Source organism: Taudactylus pleione, unplaced genomic scaffold, assembly GCF_031769625.1.
Source record: "Taudactylus pleione unplaced genomic scaffold, aTauple2 ptg000145l, whole genome shotgun sequence".
In the NCBI taxonomy this organism is placed as follows: Eukaryota; Metazoa; Chordata; class Amphibia; order Anura; family Myobatrachidae; genus Taudactylus; species Taudactylus pleione.
Window position 1 is genome coordinate 2,659,617 of NW_028284547.1, and position 21,695 is coordinate 2,681,311.

General features: G+C 47.3%; 1 protein-coding gene across 1 annotated transcript; it reads left to right on the forward strand.

Annotated features, from left to right (window-relative positions):
• The first annotated feature begins 4,942 nt into the window (after window positions 1–4,942).
• Window positions 4,943–19,614, forward strand: LOC148522612 (surfeit locus protein 4-like). The gene is made up of 6 exons (XM_088473955.1): window positions 4,943–5,146; window positions 11,161–11,347; window positions 15,580–15,656; window positions 16,242–16,285; window positions 18,202–18,388; window positions 18,717–19,614. The coding sequence occupies exons 1-6, from the start codon at window positions 5,099–5,101 to the stop codon at window positions 18,981–18,983; spliced, it is 810 nt and encodes a 269-aa protein (XP_088330081.1). The 5' UTR covers window positions 4,943–5,098; the 3' UTR covers window positions 18,984–19,614.
• The last annotated feature ends 2,081 nt before the right edge of the window (window positions 19,615–21,695 follow it).

Consider the following 21,695-nt stretch of genomic DNA (forward strand, 5'->3'; position numbering starts at 1 on the left):
CCCTGAATATATATAATGGGAGGTGCTACCCTATATACCCAAAAATGAACCAAAGTTGCACTACAGTATAGTTTTATATACTGTAGTGCAACTTTGGTTCATTTTAGGGGCATGGGGCCCCCTGGATTGCCTTTGTTGATCTGTTTCAGGGCACCGCATTATAACACATTTTTCTTTTATGACACATTTTAACCCTTCACTGTTTGTTTATTATATATGTACCTCACTTTTTTTCATTCTTTATATGCAGCAGTAGCTGCTCCTAACTAGCTTTCACCCTGCACTTTTCTTACTATGGCGGTGCCCTGGGGCAGCTTAGCTGGGCTAGTTTGGGGTGTCCTGAACTCTGGATTTGAATCGTAGTATGTTAGGGACCTACCCTACAGAGGTTACTTGGATATGGTGGGTAGGCCCATAACCTTGGCCAAGATTATGCTAAAAACCTCTATTGATTGCAAAATTGTATTGCATTTATACATTATTAATAATTTGGAGTTGTGCACCTGAGATTTGTCTGTTTTTGTGCCTACAATTAGTCTCATCAGTTAGCACCTCCCATTATATATATTCAGGGTGTGCAGTCCAGAAACCTTCCCATATAAGCCCTCATGAGTGCAAGCCTCAGATCGTCATACGAATCCACCTAGCCAAAGTTTGTTTATTGACTGGCCAGCCCTTCTTGTGGAATCCACAGAGGACAAACAAGGAGTCTGACTTCCGCAGGGAACTGGTACGGGCCACATATATCCTGAGAGCACGTACCACATCCAATGAGGCCACACCTGACGAGAGGCCTGGAGAGTTGAAGGCAGGTACTACAATTTCCTCATTAATGTGGAAACTACACACCACCTTAGGAAGGAACCCAGGGCGAATCCGCAGCAACGGTGAAATAATCAGAAACAGAGGGCGACAAGAGAGAGACCCCAAATCAGACACCCTTCTGGCGGAAGCAATAGCCAGAAGAAAAATAGTCTTTGCTGTAAACCATTTGAGAGCCACTGAGTCCAGAGGCTCAAATGGAGGGTCCTGCAGGGCCCTAAAGACAGCAGCCAAAACCCAACGCGCCACAGGAGGGACTAAGGGAGGCTGACTGCGAAGGACACCTTGTAGGAAAGAGCGGATATCAGGAAGAGGGGCAATCCTGTATTGAAACCACACTGACAGAGCAGAGACGTGCACCTGCAGCGAGGCATGGCAGAAACCAAGAGCCAAACTCGCCAGCAGGAAAGCCAAAATTCTGGATATCCGAAACACCTGGGGGTGGTAACTTCTGAGACGACACCTTTGAATGTAGGTATGTCACACCTTATGGCAAAACTCGGCAGCGACTGATTACCTGCTCTGAGCATGGTGTGAACCACAGAGCTGGAAGAAAACCTTTGGACCTTAGAAAGGATGTCTCAAGAGCCACGCCATCAAAGACAGAGAACCCAGATCCAGGTAAAGGCAAGGACCTGAGACAACAGGTCTGGACGTCGAGGCAACAGCAACGGAGTGTCGAGGTAGAGACTCCGCAGATCTGAGAACTAATTACGCCTGGGCCACGCTGAAGCCACCAGCAGGACAGTGCCCCCTTCTTGTTCGAATATCCGAATTACATAAGGAAGAAGGGAGACTGGAGGGAACATGTACACAAACTGGAAGGCCCACCGGACCAACAGAGCGTCTACCAAGATCGCCCTGGCATCTCTTGGTCTGGACACTTACACTGGCAGCTTGTGATTGTGACAGGAGGTCCATGTCCGGAAGGCCCCACCATCCACTAGGAGCTGAAACACCTCTTAGAGAAGAGACCATTCGCCTGGAAGTACGTTGCGACGGCTGAGGAAAGTCTGCTTCCCAATAGAGAACTCCTGAAATGAACACCCCCAATATGGCGGGGAGAAAACTTTCCGCCCATGTCAGAACGCGTGACACCTCTGTCATTGCCGCCTGACTTCTAGTTCCTCCCAGAAGTAAGCCACAGTTGAGACGCTGTCTGACTGAACTTGCACGGGCTTACCGTGAAGTATCAGTCCAGCTTGCTGTCGGGGCCTGAAGATCGCCCAAAGTTCCAACATGTTGATTGGCAGGACAGACTCCTCTGCTGTTCACCAACCCTGAGACGAGGGAGGACCTGTCACTGTGCCCCACCCTCGGAGACTGGCATCTGTCTTCAGGAGGACCCAGTCCGGATTCCAAACGGGGGCGCCCTTTGGTGAAGTGACCTCTGCAGCTACTAGGAGAGAGCATCGCTGAGTGGATTTCTACTGTAGATCTTTTCCAGTGAGAAAGATCCTCTGCTGTTGTGAACTCAACAGAGCTCCGAGATGGAGCATCCTCTGTGATGGAGTCACCAGAAAGAGATTGGAGTAATAACCCGTTCCTTTTATGAGGCAACGGGACAGGGACAACTCCTGCCTGAAGCAAGGATTGTATGGCTTTCTGGATTTGTAATGCCCTGTCCTTGCCTGACAGAGGGCCTATGTAGAAAAACTGTAGGGAAAGCCCTCTGTAGGAGAGGGCATACCCGTGAGAGATCACATTTCTTACCCAAGTGTCTGTGGTGGCCTGACATCAGCACTGGACAACTGAAGAAGTCAGCCTTCCACCATGGGATCCCTCCAAGGGGAGGCTCGTCCAACCAGGCCGAGGACTTGTCATCGGACCTGGCCTGCTGGACATCTAGTACTCCCGGCCAGCCTTTTGGGTTTGGCAGTCTTTCTGGGGAACTGACAGGCAAGGAAACTGGGTTGACACCAAAGCTTACCCTGGGACCGAAAGGACGAAGGTCCCAGAATCCTGAATAAGTAGATGCTGAAGGTAGACACGCAGATCTATCCGCTGCCAACTTATCCACAATCTTGTCCAGGTTAGGACCAAACAAGTTTTCACCATTATAAGGCAAACACTCTAATAATTTCTTAGAGTCCGCATTCGCTCTCCCTGAGCGCAGCCATAAGAAACGGTGAGCTGACACAGCAGCAGCCGAAACCTGGAAGTTAAAATGTCGACATCCAGAGCAGCCTCATCAATATATGCGTTCGACTCCCGGAGGTTACCTACCAGATTCACTTGGTCTCTGAAGGAAGGACTTCTCTAGGGAGTCTGCCCAGAACTCCATAGCCTTGGCCACTCAGGAGGTAGCCCTGACTGACCTGGAGACTGCCCCTGAAAGAGAATACATTGATTTTACACCAACCTCCACCTTCCAATCCGCAGTATTTTTTAAGAAAGATATGGACGGCATAGCACTTTTAAGGAAGCACGTCACATTAGAATCCACCTCAGGAGGATGATTCCCATTTGGTACAATGTTCCTTAGGAAAAGGATAGGCATAAGCCAGGCTGTCTTTGAGGCTAGAAATGTTTCCAAGCCAGTTTCATGTACTCTACTAGCTGATCAGAGAAAGGAAATTCCTCAGAAGTAACCATTATATCCCTGACCAGAGCACATTTGGACCGGGTAGTGGCATTCGTCCTCCTCTAACACTAAGGCAAAACGGAATTCTAGACTACATCTCCTCCCCTCGTGGAGAGGACTCGAGTCAGAGACATCTAGAATTTCCTAGTCACCAGAAGTCATGGCATCGTCATCATTCAGTATAGACTGAGAAGACGGCATAGGCCTAATAGCTGGTCTAAGGGGTTCATCCCCCTGTAGCAGAGCCTGGAGAGCAGTAGAAGTATCCACCAGGGTCTGCACTGTCCCCGTGCAGCTCGGTGCCCCTGCTGAGATCCCCAGATCAGTACCGGTGTCTCGGCGCCGGCGGGGTGATGGAGCGGCAGTGCGGACATCCGCTGGACTGTCCGCTCTGAAGAATCCTCTTCAGGGGCTGAACAGCCCCGCTGCGTTTCCAGTGACCCGACTCCAGCCAGGCACCTAACGAACTGACGTGCCTCTGGCCCGGGGAATAGAGGAGGACCAAGTGCATCCTGGGAGAAAAAAATTAACTGCGTGGTGCACAGATGACTCAGCCATGCCTATACCCCAAGGTCTTCTGTGGAGCCCTATGGACCCTGATGTAGATAGATATGGGATAGATATAAGATAGATAGATAGATGTGAGCTATAGATAGATAGATATGAGATAGAGAGAGAGATGTGGATAGAGATATAAATATGAGATAGATAAATATAAGATAGATGTGAGAGATAGATAGAGATAAATATGAGATTATTATTATTATTATCATTTATTTATATGGCGCCACAAGTGTTCCGCAGCGCCTTACAAAGTACATAAACAAATTGTAGACAAACGACTTACAGAATACAATACAGGACCAGGACATGGATAATATATATTGCTACATTAGCGACCATAACACCCAGATAAGCAACAGAACATAAGCAGCCAAGTTCTAGGTGCCCTAGTGGTGAGTAAGAAGTAGATGAAACTAAAGTAAGGAGAAGCACAAGAGGGTAGAGGGCCTTGCTCGTAAGAGCTTACATTCTAAAAGGGAGGGGAAGACAAACAGGTTTGACACAGATGGGGCAGATGGGGAGGAAGGAGCAGATAGATAGATAGATAGATAGATAGATAGATAGATAGATAGATAGATAGATAGATAGATAGATAGATAGAAGATTTGGATATATACAGGATAGATTGATAGATACATATGAGATAGATAGCTAGAAAGAAAGATAGAGACTGGTGTGGTAACCCCAATCACTTCACAGCTCCTGTTGAGTACCCAGAATCCCCTATGCCTATATACTTATGGCAGCTGGTATATATATGGATGCTCTGTCAGCCCTGACTGCTCTTTGGGTCACTGTAGTAACTAGATACTGGCTCTGGCTCCCCTAGCTTACACTATCTCAGTCTATTCTATGTCCACGTTGACAGTGTGGGCAACCTGCCCTTACCTAACATGGACGGCGGACCGCCACCAGCTATCCGTGACCACGGCAATAAAGCTGTGAGCTGGGGCCACGCCATTGGCGGAAGGGGAGTCGAGGATTAGTAGCACGCTAGTGTCCAGCCAATGGTAGCGAGCTTTAGAGATGACGCGTGCCTGCGGGGCCACGCCCTCAGCTGCAGAGAGTCCTCTCTCTAAGATTGCGAGACGGACCGGACGGGCTCACTGAGTGGCCGCACAGGAGGAGATGGCGCCCAGAGACCTGATGGGAGCCGCGGAGGAGCTGGCTGAGCAGGTAACTCCCGATCCTGGATCGATCACGTCTCCGTCCCCGCTGCGGTAGAGCTGTGCTCTAACCGCCAGGCCATGTAACCCCGCTAGGTGTTATGGTACGGCCCATGTCTCCCTCCAACAAGTGTTGGTTTGTTCCGCTGTCTTAGTATTTGATAGTGGTGCGTGGGAGAAACTATGTGGTGGGAGGTAGACTAAAGGTAACATTTTAAGTACATAGTTGTTGTTTAAACTCACACCCCCAGCTGCTCACCTGCACCAGGCTGGATGTTTTACACCCTGCATGCAGCCATGGTTACAGTCTGTGTTCTCTGACTGGCAGGCCATTATCCAACCCTGTGGCACTACAAGTCCCAGCATTCTCCTAGGACAGTAAGGGACTTGTAGGGCCACAGCAGCTGGAAGGTCACAGTTGCTTACACTGCACATCATGCATGGCGTTTGTCCTCTCAGGAAACAACCATTCATTTATGCAACTGCAGAAGTGTAAGCATCCAGCTCACAGCTGTGTAAGAACAAGTGGGTGTCGATGCCCCTCCTCCAAGAACTTGCTATTCACATCCATGAGGAGCTCATGAAGGAGGGGCATCGACACTTGCTCAGTCTGTATGCTATGCAGTGAGCAAAGTTGTCTGTGATAAATACAGCCTCATTTATGTGTGTCCTGTGTTGCCTGACTGGTCCATTAGATCTGCAGCTTCCCTCCAATGTCCCTGTTTTATGTATGTCCCTGTTTTCTTCAGTGTCTGGTGCTGGAACTTGTATCGTACACCAATCTACTCCGCCGTACTGTACTGAACACCAGGATACATAAAAATGTATATATAAAAAAAAAAAAAATCACCCTTTTGGTGCATACACATGGACCAATTTGTCAGATGAACGATTTTTACCAACAATTTGAACGATTTCAGACTGTATTAAAATGAATGAAATCGTCCAAATCTGACATGCGGGAACGCACACCGTTCATCGGTGCAGGCCCACGTGTCAGATTTTCTTTCAGATATGAACGATTGAATGATTCTTAAAATCATTATCCTTCAGATTTGACAGAAAATCTGACCGTGTGTAACTATGCACCATTACACATTTGGGTTCCTAACCGTAGCTCCAGGATAAAAAGTGAGATCATGTCGCTGAGACCCATGTAATTATTATGTAAGGCGCTACAGCGCCCGGCGGTGAGAAAACGGGGACATACAGGGTCAGTAGTCAGAGTAAATGTATAGGTGATAGGCCGGGTAGTGTGGGAGTGTTTATGTCCGTTTTCTAGTCATATTTTTAAAACAATCCAATAAAACTATTTTAGGTTAAATAAAGATGAAATTATCAATCACAAATGCTGTCTGTAGTAATTTATACAATTATTCTGTCCCTAGCGGCCACACTGCTGTGTGTACTCGTAGATACGCCCGCTTTCAGGCGGATCGCTGGCACCAATTCTAGGGCTAGCAACAGTGCAACACTGATGGCGACGGCTATGAAACCAAGTGCACGGATAGGGGCGGGGCGCATCAATGTTTTTCTCCCTGCATGCAATAGGGCCGTAATCACGTCAGACTCGCGTTCATGTAGCAGGCATGCCAGCGGTCGGAACTCCGGTGCCGGAATCCCGACAGGTGTCAGAGTCCTTGCTTCAGAATCCCGACCGCTGGCATCCCGATGGTAAGTATTAGGGTTAGGCTACGGGAGGGGTGGGTTAGGGTGTGGGAAAGGTGGGTTATGGTTAAGGGGGGGTGTTAGGAGTAGGGTTACAATACTTACCGGCATGCGTCTGCATTTCAAACCTTCATGATTACGCTGCCGGGAAACGGGAAGCGCTGTCGGGCTTCCGCTGCCGGGAACTCTGCTGATGTCGGGCTGCCGCTGACGGAAATCGAACCGCCGGCCGCGGTATTTCATACCAATTCCATTAATGGCCACTGTAATGAAAGGGTTTCCAGCTGCACCCGTCCTACATTAAACCTAGGTAATTGCAATTTCCCCCCTATTGTTTACAAGCCCCTAGTGTATTTTTCTGCCATGAGAGCAGTTCAGTTCTGATGATGCTCAGCTGCGCCCATATCAGCCAGTCACGCTACCTCGCAAGTCTTCCTGCGCACCTCTATGGGGGTACGAGGTAAAACTGACGATGTGAATGGACGTAATTTGTACATTGTACAATATGGCCATTGCGTTGAATTGAATCGCCCCTTAAACATTTTCGAAACACACACTGAGCCATACATCCAACTGCGCACTAATGTATCAATCTGTTTCAAATGCTTAAATCTGAGACTATAGGTTTGATTTGTCTGATTTGGAATGAGATGGTTTTGCCTCTCCCTGTGTGTTAGTGTGATAAATGGCTGCAATGTGCTCTGCATGGGATTAATACAGACTGTAAATGTATACATGTTTGTCTTTATCCATAGTTCAATATGCAGATATTTAGGGGTCTATGTACTAATAACTGCAGAACTGCTGTTTATTAAGTATCAATATCGCAGGGGATATTTTCATATCAAAAATGTCTCCGCTACGTACAAGGGGGAACTTGCAAGGACAGCGGTTGCGGTAACCTCTGTCCCTGCAAGTTATATCCCCGGCATTTAGGAGAAGTCTGTCACATAAGTGAGACCTCCCCGGGGGACGCAAGAGAGAGATCGAAAGATTTCTCTCCTGCTCCTGGAGCCATAGGCTTAATGCATACACCATCTGCTGATGGTATAAACTACCCCGGGGCTAAACTCCAAAAAAGCTTCACTTTTTGGAGTTTAGTACATAGGGGTCAAATCGTAGGACTCATTGATAATAATGAGGACTGCGATCTGCAGCCTTAATTAGTACTTTGCCGGAGATTTCTGTGAAATCTCCTGCATTGTGTCATTAGTACATGGCTACAATACATGGAATTATGCAGAAACTGCAGTTACTACATTATTATTATTATTATAATATAATCCACTAAATCCTGCATCTTCTGGTCCTGTGTATGTGCTGGCTGTAAGCGCGTGTGAATGCCATCCAGAAGGTTCATTATGTGTACTGGGAAGGTTTTAGTTGTGTTTTATCCCATGAAAGATATATAGTCCACATAATAACTGTATATTTTCTGAAAGAGAAGTTCTGCATCGCCACCTAGTGTCAGGTCAACTGTACTGCATGCTGGTGCTAAAAAATAAATAAATAAAAAATCCCTCACTTCATGTGAACTTACATTAGCATTCTGATCTGATGCCCACAGGACAAAGTCCTGGCCCGTATAGATACCGTTGGCTATATTACAAGATCTCTAGGCGTCCTTTAATTCTATACTTGATGATACTCTACCCTCCAATCCACTCATTTGCAATCATCGCAGGGATCCACAGGCTTGTGCAAGCTTGCCCCCATGTCTCTCGTGGACCTAAAGTTGTATGGTTGTTCGAGCTAAGAGTTATCGGGTCCATTTTCCTGGTCTCATGCCCTTGGGTCAGGTAGGCTATTTCCCACACACTGAATCGAGGGACAGCACGATAAAGGCCTTTAGTCCTGTACATTGCACCTACAGTGGGAGAGGACCTCCAATGCTCCATCCCGCACATGCAGAAAGAGAGTCTGGAATTGGGGTAGAACGCAGAAAGCCTCCATTTGTTATAAGACACAAGAGGCCGATAAGTTGTACTCCTTTCCCATCCGCCCGCATAAGAATCTTCATGAATCCTCCCAGCGATGCTGGTGCTACAGAGAGGAACATGGTATTTCCACTGCACATTTATTGCTCCTGTTCATCAGAGAGGTCCCCGGTACCTTGATAGACAACTTCTGTAAGACTGTGACACAGAAAAGATACTTCTAAAAAAATGTACTTCGTTTTGCAAAATCAGTCCTGCCTCTGTTCTGGAACCACCATGTACCTCTAGAGCCATGGCCTGGGTGCTAAAACTGAACCAGAGTAATTGGTACTTGCCTCGTAGGGCCGACAGCCCGCTTACTTTCCACTTCTCTTAGCTGGAGTGTCAGGAGACATCTGCCTACCAGGGAATACCCGTTTCCTTATTCAATTCCTAAATCTTGGCTTCCATTTGTAACAACTATTCTATGTTCCGTCCCTCCAGAGCCCCTCCCCCTTTTCTCCCAAAAATGTTAGATTAGATGGATATTGTCTACACAGTGTTGTGCCCCATTCTTCGTCCATGGCCAGTATTCAATTTTAGGTGAAAAGTCCGGATCCGCGATACTTTTTCGCCGATAACGTAATTTTCGCCTGTTTTGCTTATACCCCATATTCAATTTGAAAGACTTTCCGCCTAGGTGGAAAGTCAATGCAATGTACCAGGCAAAAAAGTTTCGCCTATGAATAGCAGGCGGAAAAAAGTGCAGAATTGGGGTTTTGGGGTGTAACGTTGCAGGAACCCCCCCTGCAGCCTTCAGACTGTCCCCTAAAGGTAAGCTGTGTCAAAAAAATTTAGAAAACACTTAATAACACCCCAAAAATCACTTTCATTTTGGGGGTGAAAATAATAAATGTTGGGGGACAAAGTTAAAAACTAGCGAACTTGACTCTGGGGGGTCCCCAAGTATGCCCCATGTGTTTTTTTGATTACAGGTGGATTTTTCAAAATTATTTCAACTTCACTTTAGCAACTTTTAAATATACTGACCCCCATTTTCGAGTACTCCAAATTTGCTGGGATAAGTTATTTTCTGGAAAAAATACTCCTGAATACTATTCTGCATCACGTATAAAAAAAAAACGCTATTTTGCAGCTATTGAGCCCGTTTAAAAACACCAAATACCTTCAGCAAGTCAAATCGGGGGTACCATACCTAACCCCCATGTCAGAGCATCTTTTGGGGGGTCTCAGGCTGATTTCCCCAATTCTGACAGTACTTTCCGTCTGTTCAAGTTTCGCCGGGTCCCGGTTTAGCGTACTTTCAAATTGAATACGGGGTAACGCGGGCACGCACGTGATACTTTTCCGCCTGCAAAACAGGCGACGTAGGTGAAAAGTCCGGGCTGCGAAAAAGTATCGCGGCTCGGCTCAAATTGAATATGGGCCCATGTCTGATTTCTGGATAAAGAAACACAATAACACTGGCCCAATCATTGTAATTCTTGCCTGTATAAATTGCAGACCTGCTGTGGCTGAACCAGGGTCAACGAGAATTCAGCCTATCAATTTGCTGGGGAACGGTGACCTCACTGAGGCACTCGGTGCCTTGTGCCTCTCGCTCCCAGTAAGTTGAAAGGCTGCATCCAAAACCGTGTCTTGCAGTGCACTATGTGCAGGTGACCAGGGTATCGCCTGCAGAGACGTCGGAGGACTGCCGAGTGAGGCTGATCAGTAGATGGAGTCTCCACCTGACCACACCATGTTACCGGTCGGCATGCAGGTGACAATGGCTGTAGAGTAGTTTGCACTGATGGGGGTGTAGATTCTCCTCTGTGTGTCCAAATTGGGGTTTCCGGCCAGAAGGCGTTTCACATGAGATACTAGTTTTACTTACGCTTAGATTTAATACTAAATATTTGCATCGTTTCTCCTCGATGGGCTGATTTAACAAGCAAATATAGAGGCTCTGACATTCTTTGCACACATAGATATACTCTTGTATTATATAACACTGTATGGTATTCTTAAAGGGGACAGTCGCCTTGAATGTAAATATTGTAAAAGCATTCTTCTGTCAGGTTATCAGTGCTGGACCCTTTGCTATTGAACATACACTATTAAGCATAACTAGTGCTCCAGCTGTTTCCTCTTTGTACATCATTGGGGGACCGTCAGGTCTGTGTGCATGGGACGACGTACAGTGATTGGCTATTGACTGGGACGTGCCCCCTCGCTGTGCACCTCTTGTGGTGGCACAGGAGTACTGCAATGCAGGACCTCAGCCATGAGTACTGGGACAGTAGTGGGATTTAAACTGTTTGACTCTTCACTTGCATTAATATAGTTTAAATTGATATATAGCCCAGTAAGTAAAAGCCTTGTTGAAATGACTTTCCTGTGCTGCAGAGCTTACATTCTGTGCCCCTTCTGCTTGCAGTTCCTGCGTGTCACTAAGCGGTATTTGCCACACGTGGCTCACCTGTGTCTGACGAGCACCTTCCTAGAGGACGGCCTCCGAATGTGGCTGCAGTGGTCGGAGCAGCGAGATTACATCAACATGTCCTGGGGCTGCGGCATGTTACTGGCCACGCTTTTTGTCCTTATTAACATGTGTGTGCAGCTGGGTGAGTACCGCTCGTCCGACCTCATCGCATCTATAACTCTTGTGCTCGTTATGCACTGGTCTTATTACTCTGCCATACTCTTACATCCAAATGGGGTATAAAGGCTGCACTGGAGCTTGGACCCCACAATTCCGACCTCCTCCCCCGCTATACCCTGCCCCCCGCCCCCGTGATACTGATAGGATTTACACTTTTGTTTAAAGGGTTAAAGTGCCCGATGATGTGGGGTGACCTTTTTTAATGGCTGCCATTGTCGTCGTTTTGTTTTTTAAACGGTTTTATTTTATTATGTGTCTTTAATTCACTTCCACCTGCATCCTCACAGTTGCGCTGGCTGTGTAATGTCTGGAGCGGGCTAAGGAGGTGGATTGTAGCTTGTCTTGCCACCAGCTCGCTTCCATCAAGGGACGGCCTCCGGAGGGGACCTGGCCACCGCAGGTAATGGCCGGGATCCCGGTGACTGTAGGGCCATCAGTCAGTCTGACAATGAAGGCACAACTTGTGGGTAAGTGTCAGAATGCAATGCCGAATTGCCTTACACCTAGCCTGGGACGGTTTCTCTATGTATGGGGCATGTGAGACAGAGGACCAGTGGCTGCGCTAGCCTGTGGGGCTCCCATTGAGATAGCAGAGCCATCCCGAGCAGCATCCTTGACCCAGTCTATTGTGGAGCTTATGTAGCTTGCTCCAGGGAGTTGAGCTGTAGGAGAGCAATCCTCCCCTTGGGCTCTTGATGATAAGGCATTGCCCCTGCAGTACCTGATGAACTGTGGTAAAAATGTAACCTTGCTTGGAACGGATCCTGGAATCCACCATAACCGCCAGGTGGCTGGAGGCTGAGACTCCAGCAGCTCTTCAGTCCTAGTGGGGATCAGCCTCTGCAGGTAAGTGAGGTGCCTGAAGACTCTGACCCTGAGATTGCAACAGAAAGCACAGGTTGGAGCATTTAGTGCAAGTTTTCTGGCAGACACTAAACACTCGGAACAGATGGAAGCTGGAGGTTCCCCATATCTCACTGTTTAAGAGGAAGAAGAAACAGACAGTTTAAGGCTCCGCCATTGTGATGAGTCGTTCATGGCTGGTCATGGGTTCCAGGTCATATGCAGGTTGCAGTTCCTTCATCCTCTCCCTAGCGAGTGAAGTGGGAGTATAGTATATTCCGAGGCATGGACAGGAAGACTAAGGCCGCCCCTACTTCTGTTTGCATGGCGGCAGGCTCCCCTTAGTCCCATTTGAGCTTCTGCTTGGGTCCATGCGGAGGTGAAGAGATGGTCGGAGCAATTGGAAGATTTAGCAGTCTGGTAGATTCAGATCAAAATGTGCTAACTCTGCGTGTATCCGTGAGGCCTCTGACTACCCGGGGACGTGGCTATTCATGTGGGGCTTATTGGGGCTAGGGGTTTAGCTTCAGCTGTCTCGGCATGCCATGCTTTCTGACTCAGGACATGGCAGGTGGGTGTAGTGCCCAATAGCATTCTGGGGATCTACTGATTCTGCTGATGTGTTATTTCCTCCTAAACCGGATCAGATTATTTCTTGGGCTGTAGGGGAAAAATAATTTCTCCCTTTTTGTTAATGCCCGCAGGCAAAGAGGAATTTAAGATTTGTTCCTCTGGAAAGTTGGGAATCGGACCAAAAGCAAAGCAAATTGTGTAACCTGTGCCCAGAATACAACGGTACAGGAGAGTACTCCACACAGCAGGTAAAATGGCGGCCAACAATAGAAAACATCCCGGAGGAGTTTAGACCAGCAGAGGATCATAGCAGAGGCATTTGGCCAAAAGTACTGTAAAAACAGGAGACAACAGAGCTCTACAGCTACGGTATCGATGGTGCTGGGAAAACGGGGAGTCTCAGGAGACAGCCACAGACTGGATCTCTCCCAAGATGGCAGCCGCTGATCCCTAGCACGCACCACGCCACCAGGACAGGCCAGAAGAGATCAGAGGAGCCGGGCCACTGCCAAGAACCGGGAGGGAGCCGACAGCCGCCGGAGCCAGGAACACCACTCCGTGGACCACGGCCACGGAGAGCACTGGGCAAAAGGTAAGCAGGCACTGGACAAAGAGCCCACCGTAGGACCACAAGAGATGCAGGAAATGGTACCTCACTGTTATACCTAGGTTGGAGGTGGTACGTCCACGCTATCAGGATTTATTAACCGTATGAAAGCAGGAGAGCTGGAAAACGCATTCTACGCCATGCTATTCCCACCTGGGTCAGAGGAAACCTGAGTAGTGGATACATCGTACATCTCCTGATATCCCGACCCTGACATTTTGCTCTCCAAGAAGATGATCAGTCTTTGTTCTGCTCATGGCTAGTTGTTCCAGTCACCATGGAGAAGGTGCACGTATGATCCTGGTGGCACCAGACTGGCGGAGGAGGTGGTGGTACACAGACATTCTCAGCATGGCTAAGGAACCGCTATGACTTCTGCCCCCAAGACCAGACCGTTTTATCGCCAGTATGCAGCTCGGGTTGGCTTTAGCGGTGTGGTGGTTGGAGTCATGATCCTTACAGATCAGGGCATCTCGGTCAGTGCGATTCAGACCATACACAGGGCATGGAAGCTGGTTTCAGTCAGAAGTTACTGCACAGGGAGGGTGATGCAGAGGTGGACGCATTTGTAGCTGCGTCTTTATGCTAATGCATACTGGCTGCAGCACAATGTCGCCAATATGCGCACAAAGACGCACCATCGACTAGACCATAGGACATTGCCCCTATGGCCATCACTGTCAGACGCAATCGCTAACAGACACCCCCGCAACTGGTAGTCGCCCTCCCTCCGCACAACCCGCCCCACCCCCAGTTACCGTCATGAAATGCCCATCGAAATTGCAACGAGATTTGCGTCCACTTCTGGATCGGGCCCTCAGTCTGCCCTTTCCTCCCTTTGAACTTTTTGATTTGGTGGAGTTAAAGTTCCTCACCCGGAAGATTTCCTGTTGACCATCTCCACAGCCCCGGAGAGTTTTAGAGCTGGGGGGGCCCTGCCTAGTAGGTCTCCTTATCTCTTCCCGTCCACCAGGTTCTACAGGGACAGCATTTGTGCCGCCAAAGCTACCAGGTTTAGAAGGAAGATGCTGCACACATCGTAACTTCTGAGTCCATCCTCTAGTTGGGCAGCTTTGGGATGTTCTCATCATCGTCTATAATGTGTAAACAACACTAATGCCGGGTACACACTAGGATCGGACAAGGTATCTGGCACATCGTCTAGTGTGTACCACCCTTTATACCATGCGCTGCTGTCCCCAATTTGGATGTAAGAGAAAAAGGGATTTTATACTTGTTACATTCATTTCTCTGAGTACGTATTCTCTCAGTGTTCTTCCTAGCACCCTTGTACTTGTCACAGCCCGTGCAGTTCCTCTTTCCAGCCTGGGGTGTCGCTCCTGCTCTGGTGCTTCTAGCACACTCTGGTCTATATCTCAGCAGTTTGTTGCATCAGCTGAGTGTACTAGAAGCACCAGAGCAGAGAGCGACACCCCAGGCAGGAAAGAGGAACTGCACGGGTACACGGTGCTAGAATGAACACTACCCTCTCACTCTCTTATTGTGTAGATGGTAATGGAGTAATTTGGGTGCTGTTGGAATAGGGGCTCTGTAATCTTGCACGTTATTAGTGTTCATTCTAGCACCCTGCATCTGTCACAACCCGTGCAGTTCCTCTTTCCTGCCTGAGGTGTCGCTCTTTGCTGTGGTGCTTCTAGCACACTCAGCTGATGCAATAAACTGTTGATATACAGGCCGGTGTGTTCTAGCAGCACCAGAGCAGACAGCGATACCCCAGGCAGGAAAGGGGAACTGCACATGTTGTGACAGGTGCAGGATGCTAGAATGAACACTACGTTATACCGCTGTGCCCATGGCTGGTCTCAGGGTCCCTGCTACGACAAGCGTGATTTGAATTAAGCGCAGCTCACACTTGAGGAGGTATAGGACTCATTTGGAGGTCTGTAGGCCAGATAGTGTCGTGTGAGAATACCACAGGAGAATGTGCACCACGGTATCTTCCTTTAGTCGTCAGCAGCATAATGTGCCTCATTAGCAGAAGGCAGGTCAAGCTTAGCGTGCCAAGGACGGTGGGAAGTGCCATGGGGCACAGCCGTTCTCATAGCAGCTGCAGTACTCTCGATATTTAGGAGCTCTCTGCCATGTGCGACGTATGTTACTGTTGTCTAGAATTTTTGTTTAGAGCGTAATGTCTGTCTGTCTCCGCTCAGTGGGCTGCGTTCTGGTCCTGACGCGGAAGTTCGTACCATACGCTTGCCTGGGCCTCTTCCTAATTATCTTCCTGCAGGTGAGTGGTGGTAACTGGATATATTCGCTTACTGTCCTCTGTTCCTCTCCGCTAATCTCCGTTGTGTCCTACTGAATTCCCTCCTGTATATATCTCTGTATGTCTGTCCATTTTTATTATTTCCTTTCTGTACATATTTGGGGTGTATAATAATGGCGTCCATAAGTAGAAAGGCCCCTGCTGCTGGTCCCAGCCCATTATGGGACGCCACGATGAATGTACAGCTCATGTTATCCCGTTCCTATTACAGTACATGGTCCCTGCAGGGAAACCAAATCTATTAAAGGACTGACAGCGCCACCTTGTGGTGGAAGCTTTGAACAGCAGATTGAAACTAATTATGGGTGATATTTTGTAAATTCATCATATTTTATAGATGTTGGGATGTCACTGGGCGAGTTAAATGGTTAACATTACAAACGAAGATGAGAGCCAGATATAAACTACAATAGGACATATATATTAATCTCTTTGACATTACGGAATAACATGGGGCTCTTTCACTGCACATGTGGATCTGTGAGATCATTAACAATTACTTTATATTTGTTTTGTGATATTGAACTTAAGCTTTGTTCTTTTCAGACCATCGTATACAACATCCTGTGGGATTTTAAGTTTCTCATGAGGTCAGTATAAGAAGTGCCTGTGTCACTAGTATAATCGTCCCCTCTACACGGCTGTCTCCTCTTTATTACCCCCTCCCTCCTTTCTCCTGTCTCTGGCGATCACTTATTGTCCTCTCCTGACCTGTTGGTTCCTTGATGCAGTCACTAGCATGTAGCAGGGCACTTATGTAGTATTACTGCTCTGTAAAGCTCTGCTCCAGGGTTACGTAGATTTTGAAGTTCTTATCTCTTCACATATTCCCCCAATAACTTATTTCTAACCTCCCCCCTAATCCTCACTGCGGCAATCCCCTACTGGTACTGTATGTGCCTTATCCCATTAGTAGACTGCTCCTTATAATACATCTGGTGCTGTATGTGCCTTATCCCATTAGTAGACTACTCCGTATAATACATCTGGTACTGTATGTGCCTTATCCCATTGGTAGACTGTTCTGTATAATACATCTGGTGCTGTATGTGCCTTATCCCATTAGTAGACTGCACCGTATAATACATCTGGTACTGTATGTGCCTTATCCCATTAGTAGACTGCTCTGTATAATACATCTGGTGCTATATGTACCTTATCCCATTAGTAGACTGCACCGTATAATACATCTGGTGCTGTATGTGCCTTATCCCATTAGTAGACTGCACCGTATAATACATCTGGTGCTGTATGTACCTTATCCCATTAGTAGACTGCACCGTATAATACATCTGGTGCTGTATGTGCCTTATCCCATTAGTAGACTGCACCGTATAATACATCTGGTGCTATATGTGCCTTATCCCATTAGTAGACTGCACCGTATAATACATCTGGTGCTATATGTGCCTTATCCCAATAGTAGACTGCACCGTATAATACATCTGGTGCTGTATGTGCCTTATCCCATTAGTAGACTGCACCGTATAATACATCTGGTGCTATATGTGCCTTATCCCAATAGTAGACTGCACCGTATAATACATCTGGTGCTGTATGTACCTTATCCCAATAGTAGACTGCACCGTATAATACATCTGGTGCTGTATGTACCTTATCCCATTAGTAGACTGCTCTGTATAATACATCTGGTGCTGTATGTACCTTATCCCATTAGTAGACTGCTCTGTATAATACATCTGGTGCTGTATGTACCTTATCCCATTAGTAGACTGCTCTGTATAATACATCTGGCGCTGTATGTACCTTATCCCATTAGTAGACTGCTCTGTATAATACATCTGGTGCTGTATGTGCCTTATCCCAATAGTAGACTGCACCGTATAATACATCTGGTGCTATATGTGCCTTATCCCATTAGTAGACTGCTCTGTATAATACATCTGGTGCTATATGTGCCTTATCCCAATAGTAGACTGCTCTGTATAATACATCTGGTGCTATATGTGCCTTATCCCAATAGTAGACTGCACCGTATAATACATCTGGTGCTATATGTGCCTTATCCCAATAGTAGACTGCTCTGTATAATACATCTGGTGCTGTATGTACCTTATCCCATTGGTAGATTACTAGAGAGTGGTATAATTTAGTATTGGGGACTGTCTGTACTTACCTCTAAGTCTGACTGCCGGTGTGCCTGGGTCATGGCATGAAGAGGTTACACTGTCCCCTGGCTGACTTATTATATGCTATGATGTGACCGCACAGTACATTATACAGAGCCTGCAGGTGTAGTGACAGCGCTGGGTTGAGGTTATGAAGGAAATTAGAGTGTTAACAGATCATCCAATGAGGTTCGCTGTAATGGGGCTGGGGGTAGTGGAGCCACATTAATTATGTTCTGGTCACATTATACCCAGACATAGGGAGGAGGGTTATACCAACGCTGCTTCTTGCTTTCCCCTCATACTTTCCTCCATTCTCCTCCTCCCATGCATTGGTCAGGGTGCAGCCAGAAGTCACGGATTCCCTTCTCTTACAGGAACTTGGCTCTAGGTGGGGGCCTCCTGCTGCTACTGGCCGAGTCGCGCTCTGAAGGGAAGTCCATGTTTGCTGGAGTGCCCAGTGTCGGGGCCACATCGCCGCGTCAGTACATGCAGCTGGGAGGCCGTGTGCTGCTTATCTTTATGTTCATGACCCTGCTCCGCTTCAGTGCCAGCGCTTTCACAGTGAGTCACCGCTGGGGTGGGTTACAGGGGCGACCTGGACATGGGGCATCTGCATATGTGCTGGTAAACGGGCTGTGTGTGGGGATCTGCAGGTGGTTCTACAGCGCTGGATTCAGTATTTGGATGTAAGCTAAGGATTGTGGGTGAGGCGCAGGTTTAGTCTGTATATCTTTTGAGTATGTGAGTCAGAAGTAGCAATGGTGAGGGTGGCGGGGCACTAGCCTGGGGCCCTATGCTGAGGTGACAAGTGGGGCATTGAGGGGTCCCCTGTATTGGGGATGTATAATGGCTCCGTTCTTCTCACCAATTCTTTTTATATCCTTCTCAGATTTTCCAGAACATCTTTGGCCTGACCCTTATCATCTTGGTAACAATTGGTTTTAAGACTAAGCTGGCAGCCCTGACCCTGGTTCTGTGGCTAATGGTCATCAACGTGCTGCGGAACGCCTTCTGGACCCTGCCATCTTACCGGCCCATGCACGATTTCCTGAAGTACGATTTCTTCCAGACCCTGTCCGTCGTGGGAGGACTGCTGCTCGTCGTCGCTCTGGGACCCGGTGGCGTGTCCATGGACGAACACAAGAAAAAGTGGTGACCTGCCCTCGCGCACACACACATGGACACATCTTATATAATTCCCCCTCACCTCTATAGCTTTACTCCAGTCTGCACATGGTTCATGCAATCGGTCCGGGCACATCTGACTGGAATATTCCATTCAGCGGAGGGGGGAAGCTTGGCTGGGATAGCCCTGAACTTGGAATGTTCCATTCAGTGAGGGAAGTTTGCAGATATTGCAATACTGTTTATCACCATTACTGGGAGGGGACAGTATTACCTTGACCGCTTTACTTTTCATGAGATAAAGTGATGCCTCTGAGTGCTGAATCCACATATTATTGAGCTTTGACCATATTGGACCTCTTGAGACCATACCCCCTTCCTCATTACTCCCTGTCTGCTGACCTTGTATCAGTGTCAGAATACTCCCTGTATGTCCGCCAGTAACACTACCTGCATGAATAGGTGTTTGTAGTTGGGCCCATCTCTGTGGGTGGAAGAGTATCACTGGAAATTGGCCTCTAAACTCCACCACCCCCTGATTGACGTGTGAATTGGGGGCACAGTGTTGGAACCAACAAAAGACAGAAGTATTTTATTGTATCATGAATATTTGTATAAACTTTTTTTTTTTTTTTAAATAAAAGACTATTTTCAGAGCGACAGTACGTGGTGGTATTCCTTTGCAACCTTTTTCCTATATTACATCCGTATAACGGCACATTGATGGGCTGATTTTGGTTAGTTCGCCCGCAGATTTAAAGTGGCAATTTAAAAGGCAAAACCAGTCTGGTTTTAAATCTACATGTTAACTCGCCTGTATAGCCCTCGCGCCGGCCACAACCTGAGGGAATAAGTCTGCAGCTACATTTATGCTGCAGGTCTCTAATACTTCTAAGGGACATCGTATCATTAGTTGCTGGAAGGGACAGGAAGCGGCCAATTCCGGCCACAGAGCTGGGAGTGAGTGCACTGAATAAGGGTCGGACACCATGACTCAGTATAAGAATGACTGTGGTCTCTCGTATCATCATGGGACATAACATAGTCCCACGTTGGACACATTTCCTCTGTACACTACAGATGGGATATAAATAGTCATTCAGATCCCTTCTCAGAGGGAAGGATGGAGGGGGACCCTGATTCCGGTGCTTCTAGAGTTCTTATTGCTACATTTATTGTCATATTACCTCTTTTATCTAGTAATAACAGTATAGGGCTGCCGGGGACACTGACTGGTATTGAGAAGAGTGAAACCTCTCATAATTAGGAACCGCGTCCAATGTGACTCTGACTGATGATCCCCCGTCCTCTGTGTGCTCCTTGGAATGGAAAGTTCATTAGACAAATCTCTACTCGCCTCGTATAGACTAAAGCTGGGCATCCACCATACAATTATCTGTCAGATATCTGTCCAATCTGGCTGGTTGGAATGAAAACCTGGTAATGCATGGGAGCAAATGAGTCCTTCATATGGTTTTAAACACTGAAAAAAGGACAAAAAAAAAATCATTCATATTGGTTACATTTGTGTTTTTTTTACCAATCTGTCTCAACAACCATTTTTGGCTATTATCCAGTGTTTGTGAGCTAATGGACGATTGTCATTTGCTCCCATACATTACCAGGTTTTCATTCCAACCAGCCAGATTGGACAGATATCTGACAGATAATTGTATAGTGGATGCCCAACTTAACATGTATTATTTAGACTTCTTGAAAGGCATTTGTGAATCTAACCTCCATTTATAAATGAACCCCCCAATATGGACCTTACTTTCTATGCCATCACCACGGTAATTAATACTGATCTGTAACTAATAACGTTAGCCCTGTCTGGATGTGTTAACACTTAAAATAACGCTACGGAGCAGGTGCACTTGTACGCTTTTCTACTTCCGGACCCCCCTCCTATCTGTACACTATTCGTTGGACTTACAAAGCTGCATCTGATCATTGGCTGTGCTCATTGGATTTCAGAGGACAATAGTAATTAATGCTGCATCAGCGTGATTTACCATTGGTTTTCTATGGCCCTTTTGAAATTAGGAGTTATGGTAAGAACTTAATATTGTTAACACTATTTCTTCGAAGTCTAAAGGGTCCACAGGGATTACCATGGGGTGTAGTTGGTCGGAGTGAGCCGTGCACCTAACTTCTTTATCTTCCAGGATGCACTGGTCCTCCTCCACATATACCCCAGCCACAGGCAGCCAGTTTTGTAAGCAAGCCCAAGGCAGGAGAGAGGAGAAGGTAGAACAATCTACACAAGAAACACTCTCACAAAAGATGAGGGAATCAGTGACCGAGAGAAAAATGCCCAATGAACCCAGGTGCGTCAGGGAGGGTGCCCTGTGGAGTTAACGAGTAAATTCTTCACATAACTCATTTCTTCAGGGTCAAGAGGGAATCTACAGGGATTACCATGGGGACGTCCTAAAGCAGTTTCCCCTTAGGGTGGGGGCGCTCCTCAGCTGAAAGGAGAATCTGCCGCCCAAAGGAAGCATCCTGGGAGGCAAAAAGTCTCAAAGACATAGAACCTAAGGAAGGTGTGGGCCACCCTGCACAATTGTCTACCAGAAGCGCCACAGCAAACCGTACTTAAAGGTCCGACAAACCGGAACCACACACACTTTAATCAAAATGAAAACCCAGAGATACCACTTATGGAAGGTAACCAATCCAGGTACATAGGACAGCTCTGTTAGAAAAAAATAAAAAGCACCCAGAAAACCCTAAAACCATA